At 40.3% G+C, this 16,861-nt stretch overlaps 1 protein-coding gene and 1 long non-coding RNA gene across 6 annotated transcripts in view; one reads left to right on the top strand and one right to left on the bottom strand.

Moving 5' to 3' along the window:
• The window catches only part of LOC307032142 (F-BAR and double SH3 domains protein 1-like), a 30,544-nt gene extending 30,243 nt beyond the window's left edge, over positions 1 to 301 (bottom strand). For 3 of the 5 annotated variants that reach the window (XR_013806167.1, XM_079669929.1, XM_079669931.1), the window contains exon 1: positions 245 to 301. Coding sequence is in view for 4 of the 5 variants with exons in the window: in XM_079669929.1 (XP_079526055.1) it covers positions 245 to 265 (21 nt within the window). In the remaining variant the exon portion in view is untranslated. The remainder of the gene's footprint in view (positions 1 to 244) is intronic. The other 2 variants (XM_079669928.1, XM_079669930.1) reach the window with 2 other exon arrangements.
• A 14,531-nt stretch (positions 302 to 14,832) lies between these two features.
• LOC307033820 lies at positions 14,833 to 16,262 on the top strand. Its single transcript, XR_013806652.1, has 3 exons — positions 14,833 to 15,107; positions 15,383 to 15,430; positions 15,674 to 16,262. It is a non-coding gene; the product is annotated as an uncharacterized lncRNA (long non-coding RNA).
• The last annotated feature ends 599 nt before the right edge of the window (positions 16,263 to 16,861 follow it).

The following is a 16,861-nucleotide window of genomic DNA, read 5'->3' as shown; positions in this document are numbered from 1 at the left end:
AGTATATGTATATACTGTATACAACATGAACATATGTCACCTACTTTATCTCTATGTCTCAAAGCTGTTGTAAAGATGTTGCTACACATTTGCTCCTCAAACTGTTATTGAAGAAGTATTGACTTTCAAAGACAAGTGTATAGAAGCAAGATGAAAGCAGTAAAACACAAAGTGTTGAAATCAACCATATCTTAATATGAACTCTGCATTAATATAAACTCTATATCAGACTGCAGTACCTTACCTTCCTGGGTGGAGGCTGCATAGTGTCCGTTATTTCCTCTGTCAATATGCTACCGCACTGTGACTTCCTCTGCACTTCACATAGTGCAGATCACTCCCCCTGTCACCGCCCCACTCTTCCTCTCCTTCTCTCGGTCTCACTTCTTATTGGGGCTTTATCTTTGCATGACGATTTCAGGTAGCTGTTGCCAAAGCGTAAAAATAATCATGTTGATACATATTGGGCAGCATGATATGCCTTAACGGGTCCTTTGAAATGGGATTGCAGAGCAAAATCAGAATAACTGTTCCTTATTTCACTGAGGTTTCACATTTAAGAAGGAGGTGCACCCCAGTCTCACCCTCACCTGTCAGGGAGGCGTGTTTCTTGGCATGGATGACGTCCTCTGAGATGTGTCCCTGTCTCTGAGGCATGCAGCCCAACACCACTATGGAACATGTTGGAGACACCTGGTAAGTGTCTCCATTTTACAACTGATCATCAAGTAATGATAATAAGACTTACAAAGGCAGGGGCTTTGATCTGTCATGCAAGAAAGAACACAGGAGCTTAAATCCGAGCATGTTTCACAATCACAATCAGAATACCTTTATTCGTCCCGCAGAGGGGACATTTACATTTGTAAAGAAGCCAGGACATAAATGCAATTACAACCTTCTTCTTTAATTGAAGAACCAGATGTTGAGTCTGGACTTGTACACAGATTTGCTCAGGGCAGACCACAGTGGGGTGAACTCCGCTGAGTGGGCTACTGCATATGAAAACATCCCCCATGTCAGTAAGTGCCCAAATCAGTGTGTCTGCGCCAAATGTGAACTCATGTAAGATCTTATTCAATGGAAGCCTTCAGCGACTGGAAAGCCAACCTTCACAGATATCAGTCTTCAAAATCCCAAAACATCCATGGGAGATATTCTAATGAGAGACGAGTTCTATAAATGTATTATTGTTATTTTCACCGTTTTTTTTAAAACCAAGAGAAGGCTTCTGACCATGTACACCATAGTTTCCTTTTCTACCAGGGTTTTGGTGTTGGGGAGGGATTCTTGTCCTGGGTTATGATATTGTATAAAGAGGTTTGTTGTGTCGTAGCAACACAGTCTCACTCCCTGATAGTCCGATAGCGACGCTTGGTCAGGGTCCTTTGGCGTGCAGTTGTGACGCGCCGAGTCTCCTTCAGCTTCATAAACGGACGCAAAGAGCTTTCAACTGATTGCAATGTAATACCATCGGCGGAGGTATTAGACGCTCAGGGAAGCACCGCATCGGTCCATGTCGGCAGCTCTTAAAGGCAATGTGAGCGTCCAATCCCATTGGATAACGGAGAATTGTACACCCGGTAGTAAGTATTCTCTTTACTGTCGATTTATTTTACAGTGATATCTGCACTACTCAACTCAAAAACACCAGATTATCCTTGTTAATTACACAACATTGATTAAATTGTGTACAATGGTTTTGTGTTTTTCCCCTTCGACTCTGAGAAACAAATAATTGTAGTTTAGGATGGTCGAAGACACTATACCCATTATCCTCAGCTATCGTTTGAGACCACACCATGCGCTTTGCTCAACAAACCCGGTGATCAGTCCTCAAGCTCTGTGATTGGTTGACCTCCAACTGCATTCCATATGAAAAAAAATCATACTTTATTCAGCAGTGCTTGCTTTACTCTTTGAAAGTCATCACATGAATGCATTGTAATAAATGGTTCGGCTGCATTAAATATTACACATCTGTCGTAGTTCTTTATTTATCTACAGAGATCGGGCCTCAGAATGGACACGGGCGTATATTTTATTTTGTTAACACTGTAAACTTGACAGCTTTTTAACCCGAACCACCTACTGGTTAAAGCACGTTATTACACGTTTAGAGTAATTGCAATGCAGGTAGATTGTACGGTGGCTGAGAGGTGCAATCGACAATTACAAAGTGTGAAACACTTTAACAAATCTTGAGACAAATTTACATTTTATAAAACTAAATTACATTAGCAAAACACTTTTACCAAAGAAAAAACTATTTAAGATTAACAAAAACAAATTAACAAGATGCGAAACACTTTTACAAAGCTAGAGACAAATTAACATTTTATAAAACAAAATTAAATTTATAAAGCAAAATTAAATTAGCGAAACGCTTTTACAAGAACTGAGACACATTTACAAGTCTCGAAACACTTTAACATTTCCCGAAACACTTTAACATTTGCCGAAACGCTTTAACAAACTAGAGAATTAAACCGGAAAGGAAATGCCCATCATACCAGAAGTGACGTGCAAGTGATTGACACAAACTTAAGTTTGTTTTGGCGGATAGACCGCGGCGGTACCTATGGACGGTACGAGTGTGTTTATGGTCGTTACACATGTTTTATCCGTTCTGTGGAAACCACCTGGGCCAAGTGACATGGTTTGCTCATCGATATACTTTCTCGTGTGCAAGAGATACGTTCTCGTGCACACGAGAAAGTTACAGGTTCGCCAAGTAGGAAGTGGAGCTGTGCCTTTTACACACAGCCTTCGCTGTGCTTACCTTCATTAGACAGCTAAAGAGCGACTGCAGGCTGCTTCGTTATAGCCACACACACTTCTACACACATGCACGCAAGCACACACACACACACACACACACACACACACACACACACACACACACACACACACACACACACACACACACACACACACACACACACACACACACACACACACACACTCACACACACCTAAACACATCTAACTGCCCAATTATTACGCCTTATTATTCTATTTATGAAGGAGATGTCCGGTCACCAGGGTGTGTGTGTGTGTGTTTGTGTGTGTGTGTGTAAGGTAAAACCTAATAGAGGTGTCATACATAATAACCTAATAAAAGTAAATGTAACAACTACTACAGTGCAACAAAACAGGAAGATTAAATGTGGTCTCTTAAACATAAGATCTCTAGCATCTAAAGCAATACTGGTAAATGATTTAATATCAGATTATAATATTGATATATGCTGTCTCACTGAAACTTGGTTGAGACATGAAGAATATGTCAGCATAAATGAGGCCACTCCACCCAGCCATATCAATACTCATATTGCCCGAGGCACGGGCCGAGGAGGTGGAGTTGCAGCAATCTTTGACTCAAGTTTACTTATCAATACTAAACAAAAATTAAATTATACCTCCTTTGAAAGCCTCATTTTCAGTCTTACGCATCCGACCTGGAAAACTTTGCAGCCAATCTTATTTGTTACAGTGTACCGTGCACCAGGTCCTTATTCAGAATTCTTATCAGAATTCTCTGAGTTTTTATCAGCTTTGGTACTTAAAACAGATAAAGTAATTATCGTAGGTGACTTTAATATTCATGTTGACGATGATAAAAATAGCCTTACTGTTGCATTTAATTCTATATTAGATTCTGTTGGTTTCTGTCAGAGTGTAAATAAACCAACCCACTGCTATAATCACACTCTTGACCTTGTTCTGACTTATGGTATTGAAATTGAGCAACTATTAGTCGAACCGCATAATCCTGCTTTATCCGACCATTTCTTAGTAACTTTTGAAGTACTGTTACTAGACTACAAAGCATTAGCCAAAAGCTCCTGCAGCAGAAACCTATCTGTTAGTGCTATAGCCAAATTTAAGGAAGAGATTCCACCAATACTTAACTCGATAGCATGTCTGCATGTAGGGGAGGAAACTTATACAAAATGTACACCCCCCCAAATTGATCATGTTGTTGATAGTGCTACAGATGCGCTGCGAATAAAATTAGACTCTGTTGCTCCTTTGAAAAAGAAGAAAATAAAACAACATAGATTAGCTCCATGGCATAATGCCGAAACCCGCAAAATAAAGCAAAAGTCGAGACAACTTGAAAGGATATGGCGTTCCACTAAACTTGAAGAATCTCGTTTAATTTGGCATATTACTCTCAATGAATATAAGAAAGCACTGCGTAAAGCGAGAGCAGCATACTACTCTTCATTAATAGATGAGAATAAGAATAATGCAAGATTTCTTTTCAGCACTGTAGCCAGGCTGACAGAGAGCCACAGCTCGACTGAGCCTTCTATTCCCATAGCACTCAGTAGCAATGATTTTATGTGCTTTTTTAACAATAAAATTGTTACTCTTAGAAACAAAATCAATGACCTCTTGCCTTTGACCAGTATAGTGTTATCAACAGCTCCCGGAAACGTAAGTTCTAATAATATTACACTAGATAGTAAACTAGAATGCTTTTCAGCCATAAACCTTGAACAATTAAATTCAATGATTCTCTCTTCTAAACCATCAACGTGTATCTTAGACCCGATTCCAACTAAGCTGTTAAAAGAAGTTTTTCCATTAATTAGCACTTCTTTATTAAATATTATGAATATGTCTTTATTATCAGGCTATGTTCCAAAATCATTCAAAGTAGCAGTGATAAAACCGCTTCTTAAAAAGCACAACCTCGATCCAGAGGTTTTAGCCAACTATAGACCTATTTCTAATCTTCCGTTCCTCTCAAAAATTCTTGAGAAAGCAGTCGCAAAACAGCTGTGTGATTACTTAAGAAACTATGATTTATTTGAAGATTTTCAGTCTGGCTTTAGAACACAACATAGCACAGAGACAGCTCTGGTTAAAGTCACAAATGACATTCTAATAGCCTCTGACAAGGGACTTGTCTCTATTCTTGTCTTACTCGATCTTAGTGCTGCATTTGATACTATCGACCATGATATCCTATTGCAAAGACTAGAACACTTAGTTGGCATACAGGGAACTGCTTTAGGCTGGTTTAGGTCTTATCTATCTGAACGCTCTCAGTTTGTACGTGTCAACGATGAATCTTCCATGCAAACCAAAGTTAGCCATGGAGTGCCACAGGGCTCAGTGCTTGGACCTATTTTGTTCACCCTATATATGCTTCCATTAGGCAATATTATAAGGAATCATTCTGTAAACTTTCATTGTTATGCGGATGATACTCAACTATATTTATCAATCAAGCCTGATGAAATTAATCATCTAAATAAAATTCAAGACTGCCTCAAGGACTTAAAAACGTGGATGACCTTAAATTTTTTGATGTTAAACACGACCAAAACTGAAGTTATTGTACTTGGCCCGAAGAATCTACGAAACAAATTATCTAAAGATATATTAACTATGGATGGCATTAATTTGGCCTCCAGTGAGACTGTAAGGAATCTTGGTGTTATATTTGATCAGGATTTATCCTTTAACGCCCACATAAAATCAATTTCAAGGACCGCCTACTTCCATCTACGTAACATTGTAAAAATCAGGCATATCTTGCCTCAAAACGATGCAGAGAAACTAGTCCATGCATTTGTTACTTCAAGGCTGGATTATTGTAACTCCTTATTATCAGGGTGTACCAAGAAGTCAGTCAAGTCGCTTCAGCTGATTCAAAATGCTGCAGCTCGTGTACTAACCAGAGTTAGGAAAAGGGACCACATTACTCCTGTTCTGGCTGCCTTACACTGGCTCCCTATAGAACACAGGATAGAATTTAAAATTCTTCTTCTCGCCTACAAAGCCCTTAATGGGCAGGCGCCATCTTACCTTAAAGAACTCATTATACCCTATTGTCCTACTAGGGCATTGCGTTCCAAGAATGCAGGGTTGTTGGTTGTTCCTAGAGTCTCTAAAAGTACAATGGGAGCCAGAGCCTTTTCTTATCAAGCTCCACTTTTGTGGAATCAGCTTCCAGTTTGTGTTCGGACGGCAGACACCCTATCCGTTTTTAAGAGTGCGCTTAAGACTTTCCTTTTTGATAAAGCTTATAGTTAGGGCTGATTAGATTCAGCCCCTAGTTTTGCTGATATAGGCTTAGTTTGTCGGGGGACATCTTACTTCTTCCTTCTCTCTGTCTATACCTGTGTACTCTCATGTTCCGATTAACCCAGCTTCCCCAAATTTCTTTCTTTTTGGTGTCTATATACGCCGGGATCCGGAGTCATGGATGATCCTGCGGTCCTGTGTCATGGATTGCGAGTCCTGGATCTTGAGTCGTGGCTGCGGTCCTGGATCATAAGTCCTGGATGGATATCCTCGTGGATTCATCTTCTTATTATACACACATGCATTTCAAAACATTTGGACTACCTATGTTGCAAATGTATTATCTTTTCAATTTACACACGGCATCTATTGCACGTCTGTCCGTCCTGGGAGAGGGATCCCTCCTCTGTTGCTCTCCCTGAGGTTTCTCCCATTTTTCCCTTTAAACTGTGGGGTTTTCTCTGGAAGTTTTTCCTTGTACGATGTGAGGGTCTAAGGACAGAGGGTGTCGTATTGTCATACTGATATTCTGTACAAACTGTGAAGTCCACTGAGACAAATGTAACATTTGTGATATTGGGCTATATAAATAAACATTGATTGATTGATTGATTGAGTGTGTGTGTGTGTGTGTGTTGTGTCAAATTATGCACCCCCGTCGTGAAATGCACCCCCTGACCTGCCCTAAAAAGCTCCCCCCCAAAAAAGATGCTTCTAATTATCCCACCCTCAAGCACTTTGGAGGGTATAGTTGTAGGACTAGTACCAATACATGGAGCAAGTTTCATGTATGTGACACGTGTATTGTCGGAGATAGCAAGGGGTGCCTATCGTGGCAACCAGGCTGTTCATAAAAAGCATGCCAAAATTAAAAAAAATTATATTAATCCCACCCTCAAACACTTGATGTAAAAATAAACAATACAGTACAAGTACAAGCAAAAGTATACAGACACAACGTCACAATTGAATAAAAACATAAATTAAATAAAAAATTAACTGAAAAATAAGAGACGAATGAATGCAAAATCCAGGATTCGACAACCCAACCATCAAAAAGACAACATAGAATAGCGGACTATACGTTCAAATGCGCGTTCCCGTGTCAAGGGGTGCATTTCACGACGGGGGTGCATCATTTGAAACAACCCCGGGATTGCGTTCCAATAGTCCATTTAGCTTAGGAACCTTCCAAACGGAGTGAAATGACCCGGAAGTACGTCAGTGGCAGCCATGTTGAAGTGCCATTCCAATTCTCCAAATGAAAGGAAAAGAGGTTTCAAACTTCCTTTATAACAGTGGTCGCCAACCAGTCGATCGCGATCGACCGGTCGATCGCGAGTGTGGTGCGGGTAGATCGTTAAAAAAAAAAGTAACAAAAGAAAGACAAATTAAATTAAAATAATAATGTTTGAAAATACGTTTTTAGATGTAAACCTATCATCCACCACCCCGTTAGCAGGTGCCACTTGATTGACGTATATTTGAGACACCTCAATAATATAATACATTAACCGTGCTTTACGTGAACCTCATCATGACACAAGAGACAACGGCAGGACTGTAATTTCCCGTGTTCAGTGAACGCAACAGAGGCAAGACACCAGACCAATCAGAGATTGCATGGAAATACACGTGTGCTTGTGTCATTCAAGCTCGGCTCTGTGTGGCAATAGCGCATTTAGTGTGATAGAGAGGGAGAGAGAGAGGGAGAGAGGGAGAGAGAGAGGGAGAGTGGGAGAGAGGGACCGGTGCTAGCGGGGACCGTGATGTTAGCATCTGGTTAGCTAGCTGCACTAATGGACATAAGGAGCTGTTTCCACAACAAGCTGGAGGAGAGTCCTCTCCTGTCAGACTGAGGGGCTCAGGTGAGCTAAAGGACTCTGAGTGTTTACAACGGTTTTGTCACAAATTATTCAAAAGATTATTTCCGCGGCACACCTTCATATGATCATTATAGTTATACAAACAATAAGAGAATAAATGAAAAACAGGTATGAAATAGCATACTATATGGCAGTAAAACAAGAATACAGTTTAAAAGTAATGTAATGTAATGTAAAAAGGGGAGTGATTTATAAAATATCCATAAAGAAAAAAAAAATCTGTTTACAGTTCTGTTTCATATGGGTGCTGAGAGAGGTATCCATAGATCTCTTCATGTTGCTCTCAAAGTGCACCAGATTGATGCTTTCAACTTCAATATTTTAAAAAAAATCTTCCCGGGGGAGCATCCCCCTAGAGGAGGTGAGGTCCGCCCCCCAATAGCACTTTACCCCTGCCTATATGCCGTGAGCTGATTATGGAGCCTTCATTGTAACATTAATTCAGATGCAATTAGCCTATATAAAAGGCCTCAAATTGGAAGCATTGTCTGGGCCGTCTTTTTCACTCAATTCTGCAATAGGTAGATCTCGCCTTTCACCTAGGCCGAGGTCGGTGATCTTGGGCTTAAAAAGGTTGGTGACCACTGCTTTATAACCTCATTTAGCTTAGGAACCACTGGACCTCCCATACCGAAAGGAGAGGAGAAAATGCTGCCCCACAATGCCTTGCAGCTGCAGCATTTGCGTCACACAACAGTCGGCCGTTCACGGAAACAAACGATTATGACGGAGAAATTATATCATGAAAGTTACGGTGCTTATTAAGCATTTTAAAACGTATGTGGTAAGTTGCCAAAGTGCTTTGTTTTGAACGTTCATCAGTATTATAATCAAAAAGAGAAATATGAACTTTAGTTTTTACTGAAATGATCAAATAAAGTCAACATTTCACTGAGCTGTGTGGGGTTTGTTCAACTTTTAAAAGATGTTTGAATGGTGATGTACACAGTGATAGATGTTAAGGACTAACGTTTATAATAAATACATTTGTATTGATTTTAAGATATTTTCATACAATCATACGTATTGGGATCATTTGTATTAATGTGGACCGGAGGGAGAGGGTGACGAGCATAAATTTCACTTTCCTTTTTTATTTCAATTACAACTTTGGTCATGAAGAATATGTTTCTCTGTTGTCCACGTTCATAAAGCATAAAGCAACAACATCAGAGCACGGTGCAGAGACTCTAGATGAGTCCCTCGTTCTTATTAAACATCCATGTAGTCCGTTGTATAGAACACTGTAGTTTCCATAGTTTCACCACAGCAGCAGACGCACACAATGACGTCAGCAGGCGCATCATAAACACGTCAGATAGTGAAAGTGCATTCGGATTCTCTAAAGTACCGCAGTCTCTTCTCCTAAGTCCTTTTGAATTCTCCTATCCACTATCCCTTTACCCCGTGACGTTTCACTCAGAGGTCAAGGAATAGGAGATAGGGTTAGAATTTAGGAGCTGATTTTTGGATTATCGGAACAATGCGGTCAGGGCCGGCTCAACCCATTAATTGACATAAGCGGCCGCTTAGGGCCCCGCAGCCACTGAGGGGCCCCCTAGCAAAAAAAAATTTATTTTATTTTATTTTTTTTTTTTTATCTCAGTACACCGTTGCTCTACTCTAAAGTCGCATCTAAAACGCGATCTGATCTAGCTGTGTATATTTTGTTATTTTTGATTGTTATATTCAATCCAGTGTTAAAAATCGGGGGGAGCCAAGGGGGAGCTTGGCTCCCCCGAAGAGGGAGGGAGCTCCCCTGAAGGCCGACTTTGAGATAAATAGGGGGAGCTGCATATTTGTGTCACACAGATTAGAAATGTTGAGTTTCTGTAAATAAAAGTTCTTGAAATAAATAATAGTCATTGTTCATTACAGTTTCTGAATATTTGTTTTATATTTGTGAATATTTCTGGGTGTTGCCATCTGTACGTGGCGGCGCTGCATTCTTTACGCTACTTACGTTGCTATGGTTACGGCGGCGATGCCGGCGGCGTATTTGAAATGTTCATAAAAAATATGGCGAAACGAAATCAGCCAAGCCTCGCAGCTTTTGGATTCACAAGCAAAGAAGCGAAGGATTCTAAAAATGACAACGTGAACGGAACAACTTTTAGCTAGCCGGCTGTAAGCGGCGTTAGGGTCGCGTTTGACAGCTCCACACCGAGGGAGAGGCTTGCCGATGCGGAGCGTGAAGAGGCTTCAACAACGGCCACAGCCGCCGGCGCCACCTGCACTAGCAAACCTGACGATGCCCATGACCTGCCTTTTAACTGGACACAGAAAAGATGGAGTGAGTGGAATGAAAGCTATCCATGGCTTTTCATTCCACTCACTCCATCTTTTCTGATGAATGTGGATATGAGATTTGCAAAGAGGCAAAAAGTATATTGATCTCTCTGCCGCTCGCAGAAAAATCCACCGGAGTGCACCTTTCACAAGAAAGGATTCAGGGAAAAGTCAGCAGTGATTAAAAGAATAACCTGCGGAAAAAGATTTATAATCACCATAAGGGCCAGGCAAACGAAAAAGCGATCGAGATTTCGGAGAGGAGAAAAAAAGATGTCCTACCAAACAAGCTATTGGCGATCAATGTTGACCTAATGCAGGAAACATATAGATCTTTCAGGTCTGCCTATATGATTAGCAATAAAATAAATAAATAGGGCTCCCCCGAAAGCAAATGGGTAATTCGAACACTGATTCAATCTCATTAGCTACAGGCATTTGAAGCTTGTAAAGGGAGGATGACAGCTCTCACTCGCCACTCTGCTGTTCCGCAGCGCCGCTTCCCCTCCCTCCGCTGAAATGATGAATGTAAGGTGTATAGTAATCATAGATAACACGGCAGGGTCCGTTACAGTTTGTTTTCATCTGATTTCAAATAAACAAAGTATTGGCTTTCAGAATATTAAACTTGTTTCGGCAAATTCAGATGATAAATACAACTTTGAAGCTTGTAACGGCATAATTAAAAGCGGAGAACGGAGTAACTTGACGTCACAGCAGGCATAACAACAGCCGGTGTTTCTCGAGTGTTTTCCCACAATACACACAAATGCAAAAATACACAAACACACACACACACACACACACACACACACACACACACACACACACACACACACACACACACACACACACACACTCGCGGGCTTCCCCCAGACCAGTAATCCAAACGAAAATATCTTCCCTCCGTACTATTTTGATAATTTGCTCCGCTAATAATCAATCAGATCGATCCAGAGAAGAGGAAACTTTGAAGGCCTTTTTCTCAAAATGATGACTCTGTAACAGTCATTATATAATGTGACATATTTTGCTTAATATTTGGAAAATATTTACAAAAACAATCGTCGTGGCGTAGGTGTTACTCTCATCTATCTCAGATAGAAGATATGATTGGAGACGACCAGCCAATCAGAATTGACCTTCTCGAGTTCTCCGATTGGTTGGTTTTGTGGCACATTTGTAACGCTGTGACAACTTGAGCGAGCAGGCAGGCAAAGCTGAGCGCTCAACTGTGGTGCCTTCAGTTTGCATGATGTCTGGCAAAAAAAGGACATACGCCTCTGGTGATCAAAAACGAAAAAATAGAAAACTTAATGAAGAAAAAAGGCAAGACAATAAAGGTATGTAACTTCATATTATGGCTCTGTCTCCTGTCCTGTGTCCCACTAACAATAGTTGGATAACTTGGATTTGGGAGTATTCTAACTTACTTACTACTACTACTTACTTTCTAGCTAACGTTACAGCTAGCTAACTAGCCAAGTTATCATTATTATCTCAGCCTTTCTGTAGAATAATGCGATGCTATTAACGTTACTGATTAATTTACTTTAGAAAAGTTTAGCTCAGGCAGCAAGTCACACTCGTAGCTAATGTTAGCTAGGTATATGTGCTTGTTTCATATTTTGACCAAGTAAACCAATTTCCCCTGGGATTAATAAAGTACTATCTATCTATCTATCTATCTATCTGTCTATCTATCTATCTATCTATCTATCTATCTATCTATCTATCTATCTATCTATCTATCTATCTATCTATCGAACTATCCAAACATCATTGTGTGGGTTCTAAGTTCATGTAAATGCAAGTATTCATTGGCTGAATATTGAATTAGCTATATAAAGCTAGTATGTTCCATTTGATGTTCCATTTCAAGTCTGTTTCCATAAAGCTTAACTCTGTAACATACTCAATCAATCAATGTTTATTTATATAGCCCAATATCACAAATGTTACATTTGTCTCAGTGGACTTCACAGTTTGTACAGAATATCAGTATGACAATACGACACCCTCTGTCCTTAGACCCTCACATCGTACAAGGAAAAACTTCCAGAGAAAACCCCACAGTTTAAAGGGAAAAATGGGAGAAACCTCAGGGAGAGCAACAGAGGAGGGATCCCTCTCCCAGGACGGACAGACGTGCAATAGATGCCGTGTGTAAATTGAAAAGATAATACATTTGCAACATAGGTAGTCCAAATGTTTTGAAATGCATGTGTGTATAATAAGAAGATGAATCCACGAGGATATCCATCCAGGACTTATGATCCAGGACCGCAGCCACGACTCAAGATCCAGGACTCGCAATCCATGACACAGGACCGCAGGATCATCCATGACTCCGGATCCCTGCGTATATAGACACCAAAAAGAAAGAAATTTGGGGAAGCTGGGTTAATCGGAACATGAGAGTACACAGGTATAGACAGAGAGAAGGAAGAAGTAAGATGTCCCCCGACAAACTAAGCCTATATCAGCAAAACTAGGGGCTGAATCTAATCAGCCCTAACTATAAGCTTTATCAAAAAGGAAGGTCTTAAGCGCACTCTTAAAAACGGATAGGGTGTCTGCCGTCCGAACACAAACTGGAAGCTGATTCCACAAAAGTGGAGCTTGATAAGAAAAGGCTCTGGCTCCCATTGTAGTTTTAGAGACTCTAGGAACAACCAACAACCCTGCATTCTTGGAACGCAATGCCCTAGTAGGACAATAGGGTATAATGAGTTCTTTAAGGTAAGATGGCGCCTGCCCATTAAGGGCTTTGTAGGCGAGAAGAAGAATTTTAAATTCTATCCTGTGTTCTATAGGGAGCCAGTGTAAGGCAGCCAGAACAGGAGTAATGTGGTCCCTTTTCCTAACTCTGGTTAGTACACGAGCTGCAGCATTTTGAATCAGCTGAAGCGACTTGACTGACTTCTTGGTACACCCTGATAATAAGGAGTTACAATAATCCAGCCTTGAAGTAACAAATGCATGGACTAGTTTCTCTGCATCGTTTTGAGGCAAGATATGCCTGATTTTTGCAATGTTACGTAGATGGAAGTAGGCGGTCCTTGAAATTGATTTTATGTGGGCGTTAAAGGATCAATCCTGATCAAATATAACACCAAGATTCCTTACAGTCTCACTGGAGGCCAAATTAATGCCATCCATAGTTAATATATCTTTAGATAATTTGTTTCGTAGATTCTTCGGGCCAAGTACAATAACTTCAGTTTTGGTCGTGTTTAACATCAAAAAATTTAAGGTCATCCACGTTTTTAAGTCCTTGAGGCAGTCTTGAATTTTATTTAGATGATTAATTTCATCAGGCTTGATTGATAAATATAGTTGAGTATCATCCGCATAACAATGAAAGTTTACAGAATGATTCCTTATAATATTGCCTAACGGAAGCATATATAGGGTGAACAAAATAGGTCCAAGCACTGAGCCCTGTGGCACTCCATGGCTAACTTTGGTTTGCATGGAAGATTCATCGTTGACACGTACAAACTGAGAGCGTTCAGATAGATAAGACCTAAACCAGCCTAAAGCAGTTCCCTGTATGCCAACTAAGTGCTCTAGTCTTTGCAATAGGATATCATGGTCGATAGTATCAAATGCAGCACTAAGATCGAGTAAGACAAGAATAGAGACAAGTCCCTTGTCAGAGGCTATTAGAATGTCATTTGTGACTTTAACCAGAGCTGTCTCTGTGCTATGTTGTGTTCTAAAGCCAGACTGAAAATCTTCAAATAAATCATAGTTTCTTAAGTAATCAAACAGCTGTTTTGCGACTGCTTTCTCAAGAATGTTTGAGAGGAACGGAAGATTAGAAATAGGTCTATAGTTGGCTAAAACCTCTGGATCGAGGTTGTGCTTTTTAAGAAGCGGTTTTATCACTGCTACTTTGAATGATTTTGGAACATAGCCTGATAATAAAGACATATTCATAATATTTAATAAAGAAGTGCTAATTAATGGAAAAACTTCTTTTAACAGCTTAGTTGGAATCGGGTCTAAGATACACGTTGATGGTTTAGAAGAGAGAATCATTGAATTTAATTGTTCAAGGTTTATGGCTGAAAAGCATTCTAGTTTACTATCTAGTGTAATATTATTAGAATTTACGTTTCCGGGAGCTGTTGATAACACTATACTGGTCAAAGGCAAGAGGTCATTGATTTTGTTTCTAAGAGTAACAATTTTATCGTTAAAAAAGCACATAAAATCATTACTACTGAGTGCTATGGGAATAGAAGGCTCAGTCGAGCTGTGGCTCTCTGTCAGCCTGGCTACAGTGCTGAAAAGAAATCTTGCATTATTCTTATTCTCATCTATTAATGAAGAGTAGTATGCTGCTCTCGCTTTACGCAGTGCTTTCTTATATTCATTGAGAGTAATATGCCAAATTAAACGAGATTCTTCAAGTTTAGTGGAACGCCATATCCTTTCAAGTTGTCTCGACTTTTGCTTTATTTTGCGGGTTTCGGCATTATGCCATGGAGCTAATCTATGTTGTTTTATTTTCTTCTTTTTCAAAGGAGCAACAGAGTCTAATTTTATTCGCAGCGCATCTGTAGCACTATCAACAACATGATCAATTTGAACATACTCTCCTCAGGAGCACTTCTGAAGTACTTTGGAAGCCCACAGCAGGTGCCAGCACACACCACAACGTCCACTGAGGACACTGTTGGTGAGTTCAAATGGGCCCAAAGTGAGAGCTTTCTGAATTTGGAATATTAAGTCATTACATTACGAATCATATATTTCTTTATTCCATAGCAGGTCAATCAACCTCCACCGCTGCTGTTGGTGAATGTGAAACCACAAGGTCAGCTGTTGGCACCAGTGACTCCGATGTCATCCAAGAAACCGCCTCAGACAATGCTGGTAAATGATGTGTTAAGTGTATAGATTAAGCCCATAGAGCTAGCTACAATTGCCATTTGTCGAAGTTCTATTGAGCAAGCTCGCTGTTCATTGCTTATAATAAATATCTGTCATGCATGGGGCAGGAGTTTGATGATACCTGTTTTTAAGGACTGATTCTGGATCAGCACTTTGGAGCTATCTCAAAAGCAGCGCCATAGTGGTGAAAAGACAGCTGATCTAGAGACAGTCCTATAGTCATATATTAAACAATGATATACTTCTTTATTCCATAGCAGTTCCATCAACTTCCATCACTGAAGAAACCACCTCTGACAATGCTGGTAAGTTTAGGCCTACATCAAAGAGACCTTAACTTTGTTTGTCAAGAAAAGCAAAGCACTATATGTCCAATCAATCATGGTATTATTATTATTATTATTATTATTATTATTATTATTATTATTATGAATATTATTATTACTATTGTGTTCAATCATTCAACTGTGTTGTTCATTGCCAGGAACATCAACTTGTAAACATGTCAAGTAACAAAAACTTATTTTTTAAAATTAATTTCCCTATAGGTATTTCTGTACCCATTGAAGTTGAGAGCAGTACCATTACGCCTACTACACCTACCTCTGTAACTTCTACTCCTTTTCTCTCTGGTTCACCAATGGATCCAACTGGGTGGCCATCAGTACTTAACGATCACGTACGTACAGATCTGGTGATTAGGGGGCCAGTACAGGTGGACAGAGATTTTGTATTCCCGAAAACACCAAACAACAGAAGCTTTCATTATCATTACATGTTTAGAACACTTGTAAATGGTGAGAAAGTTAAGCGAAGCTGGTTAATATACTCCAAGAACAATGATTCAGTCTACTGCTTTTGCTGCAAGTTGTTTTCCAAGAAATCATTAAAGCTCATAACAGAGGGACAACAGGACTGGGTGAATATTGGCGCATTACTGAAGCTACACGACAACAGCCCAGATCATGTGAAAAGTGTGTTGACTTGGAAGGAACTAGAGCTCCGTCTTAGAAAAGGGAAGACAATAGACAAAACAGAGTTGTACCTCCTGGAGGCAGAGAAGAAGAGGTGGAGAGAGGTGCTCATTCGGTTGGTTTCCATCATCCAATCTCTAGCAGAGAGGAACCTGGGACTTAGAGGGACACCCTGCATAACCACAACAACGGGAATTTCCTCAAAGAAGTTGAGCTAATTGCCAAGTTTGACCCTGTTCTGAAAGAACACATCAGACGCATTGACAGTGGAGGAAATTACACTACATACTTGGGTAAAACAATCCAAAATGAACTCATGTCCTGTATCAGTGACACAATACTTGCAGCAATGGTGGCTGAAATCAAAGAGTCCAAGTATTTTGCCATCATTTTGGATTGCACCCCAGACGTCAGCCACCAGGAGCAGATGACTGTTGTGATTCGAACAGTGAGTGTGAAGAAAAGGACTGAGATCAGGGAGCACTTTCTGGGGTTCATCATAGCCCCTGCATCCACAGGGCTTGGTTTGTCTACACTCATTTTGAACAGGCTGGAGGAGCTGAAGATCCCCTTTGAGGACTGCAGAGGACAATCCTATGACAATGGTGCAAACATGAAGGGCAGAAATAAAGGGGTGCAGGCCAGGCTGTTGGAGAAGAATCCTCGAGCTCTGTATGTTCCTTGTGCAGCCCACACACTGAATTTGATGGTGGCGGATTCAGCCAAAGGATCAATAGATGCTACTTGCTTCTTTGGTAATGT

This window comes from Notothenia rossii (genome assembly GCF_949606895.1).
Source record: "Notothenia rossii genome assembly, chromosome: 3".
Lineage (NCBI taxonomy): Eukaryota > Metazoa > Chordata > Actinopteri > Perciformes > Nototheniidae > Notothenia > Notothenia rossii.
The sequence above is the reverse complement of the archived record's forward strand: the minus strand, read 5'-3'. Positions and strand labels throughout refer to the sequence as shown.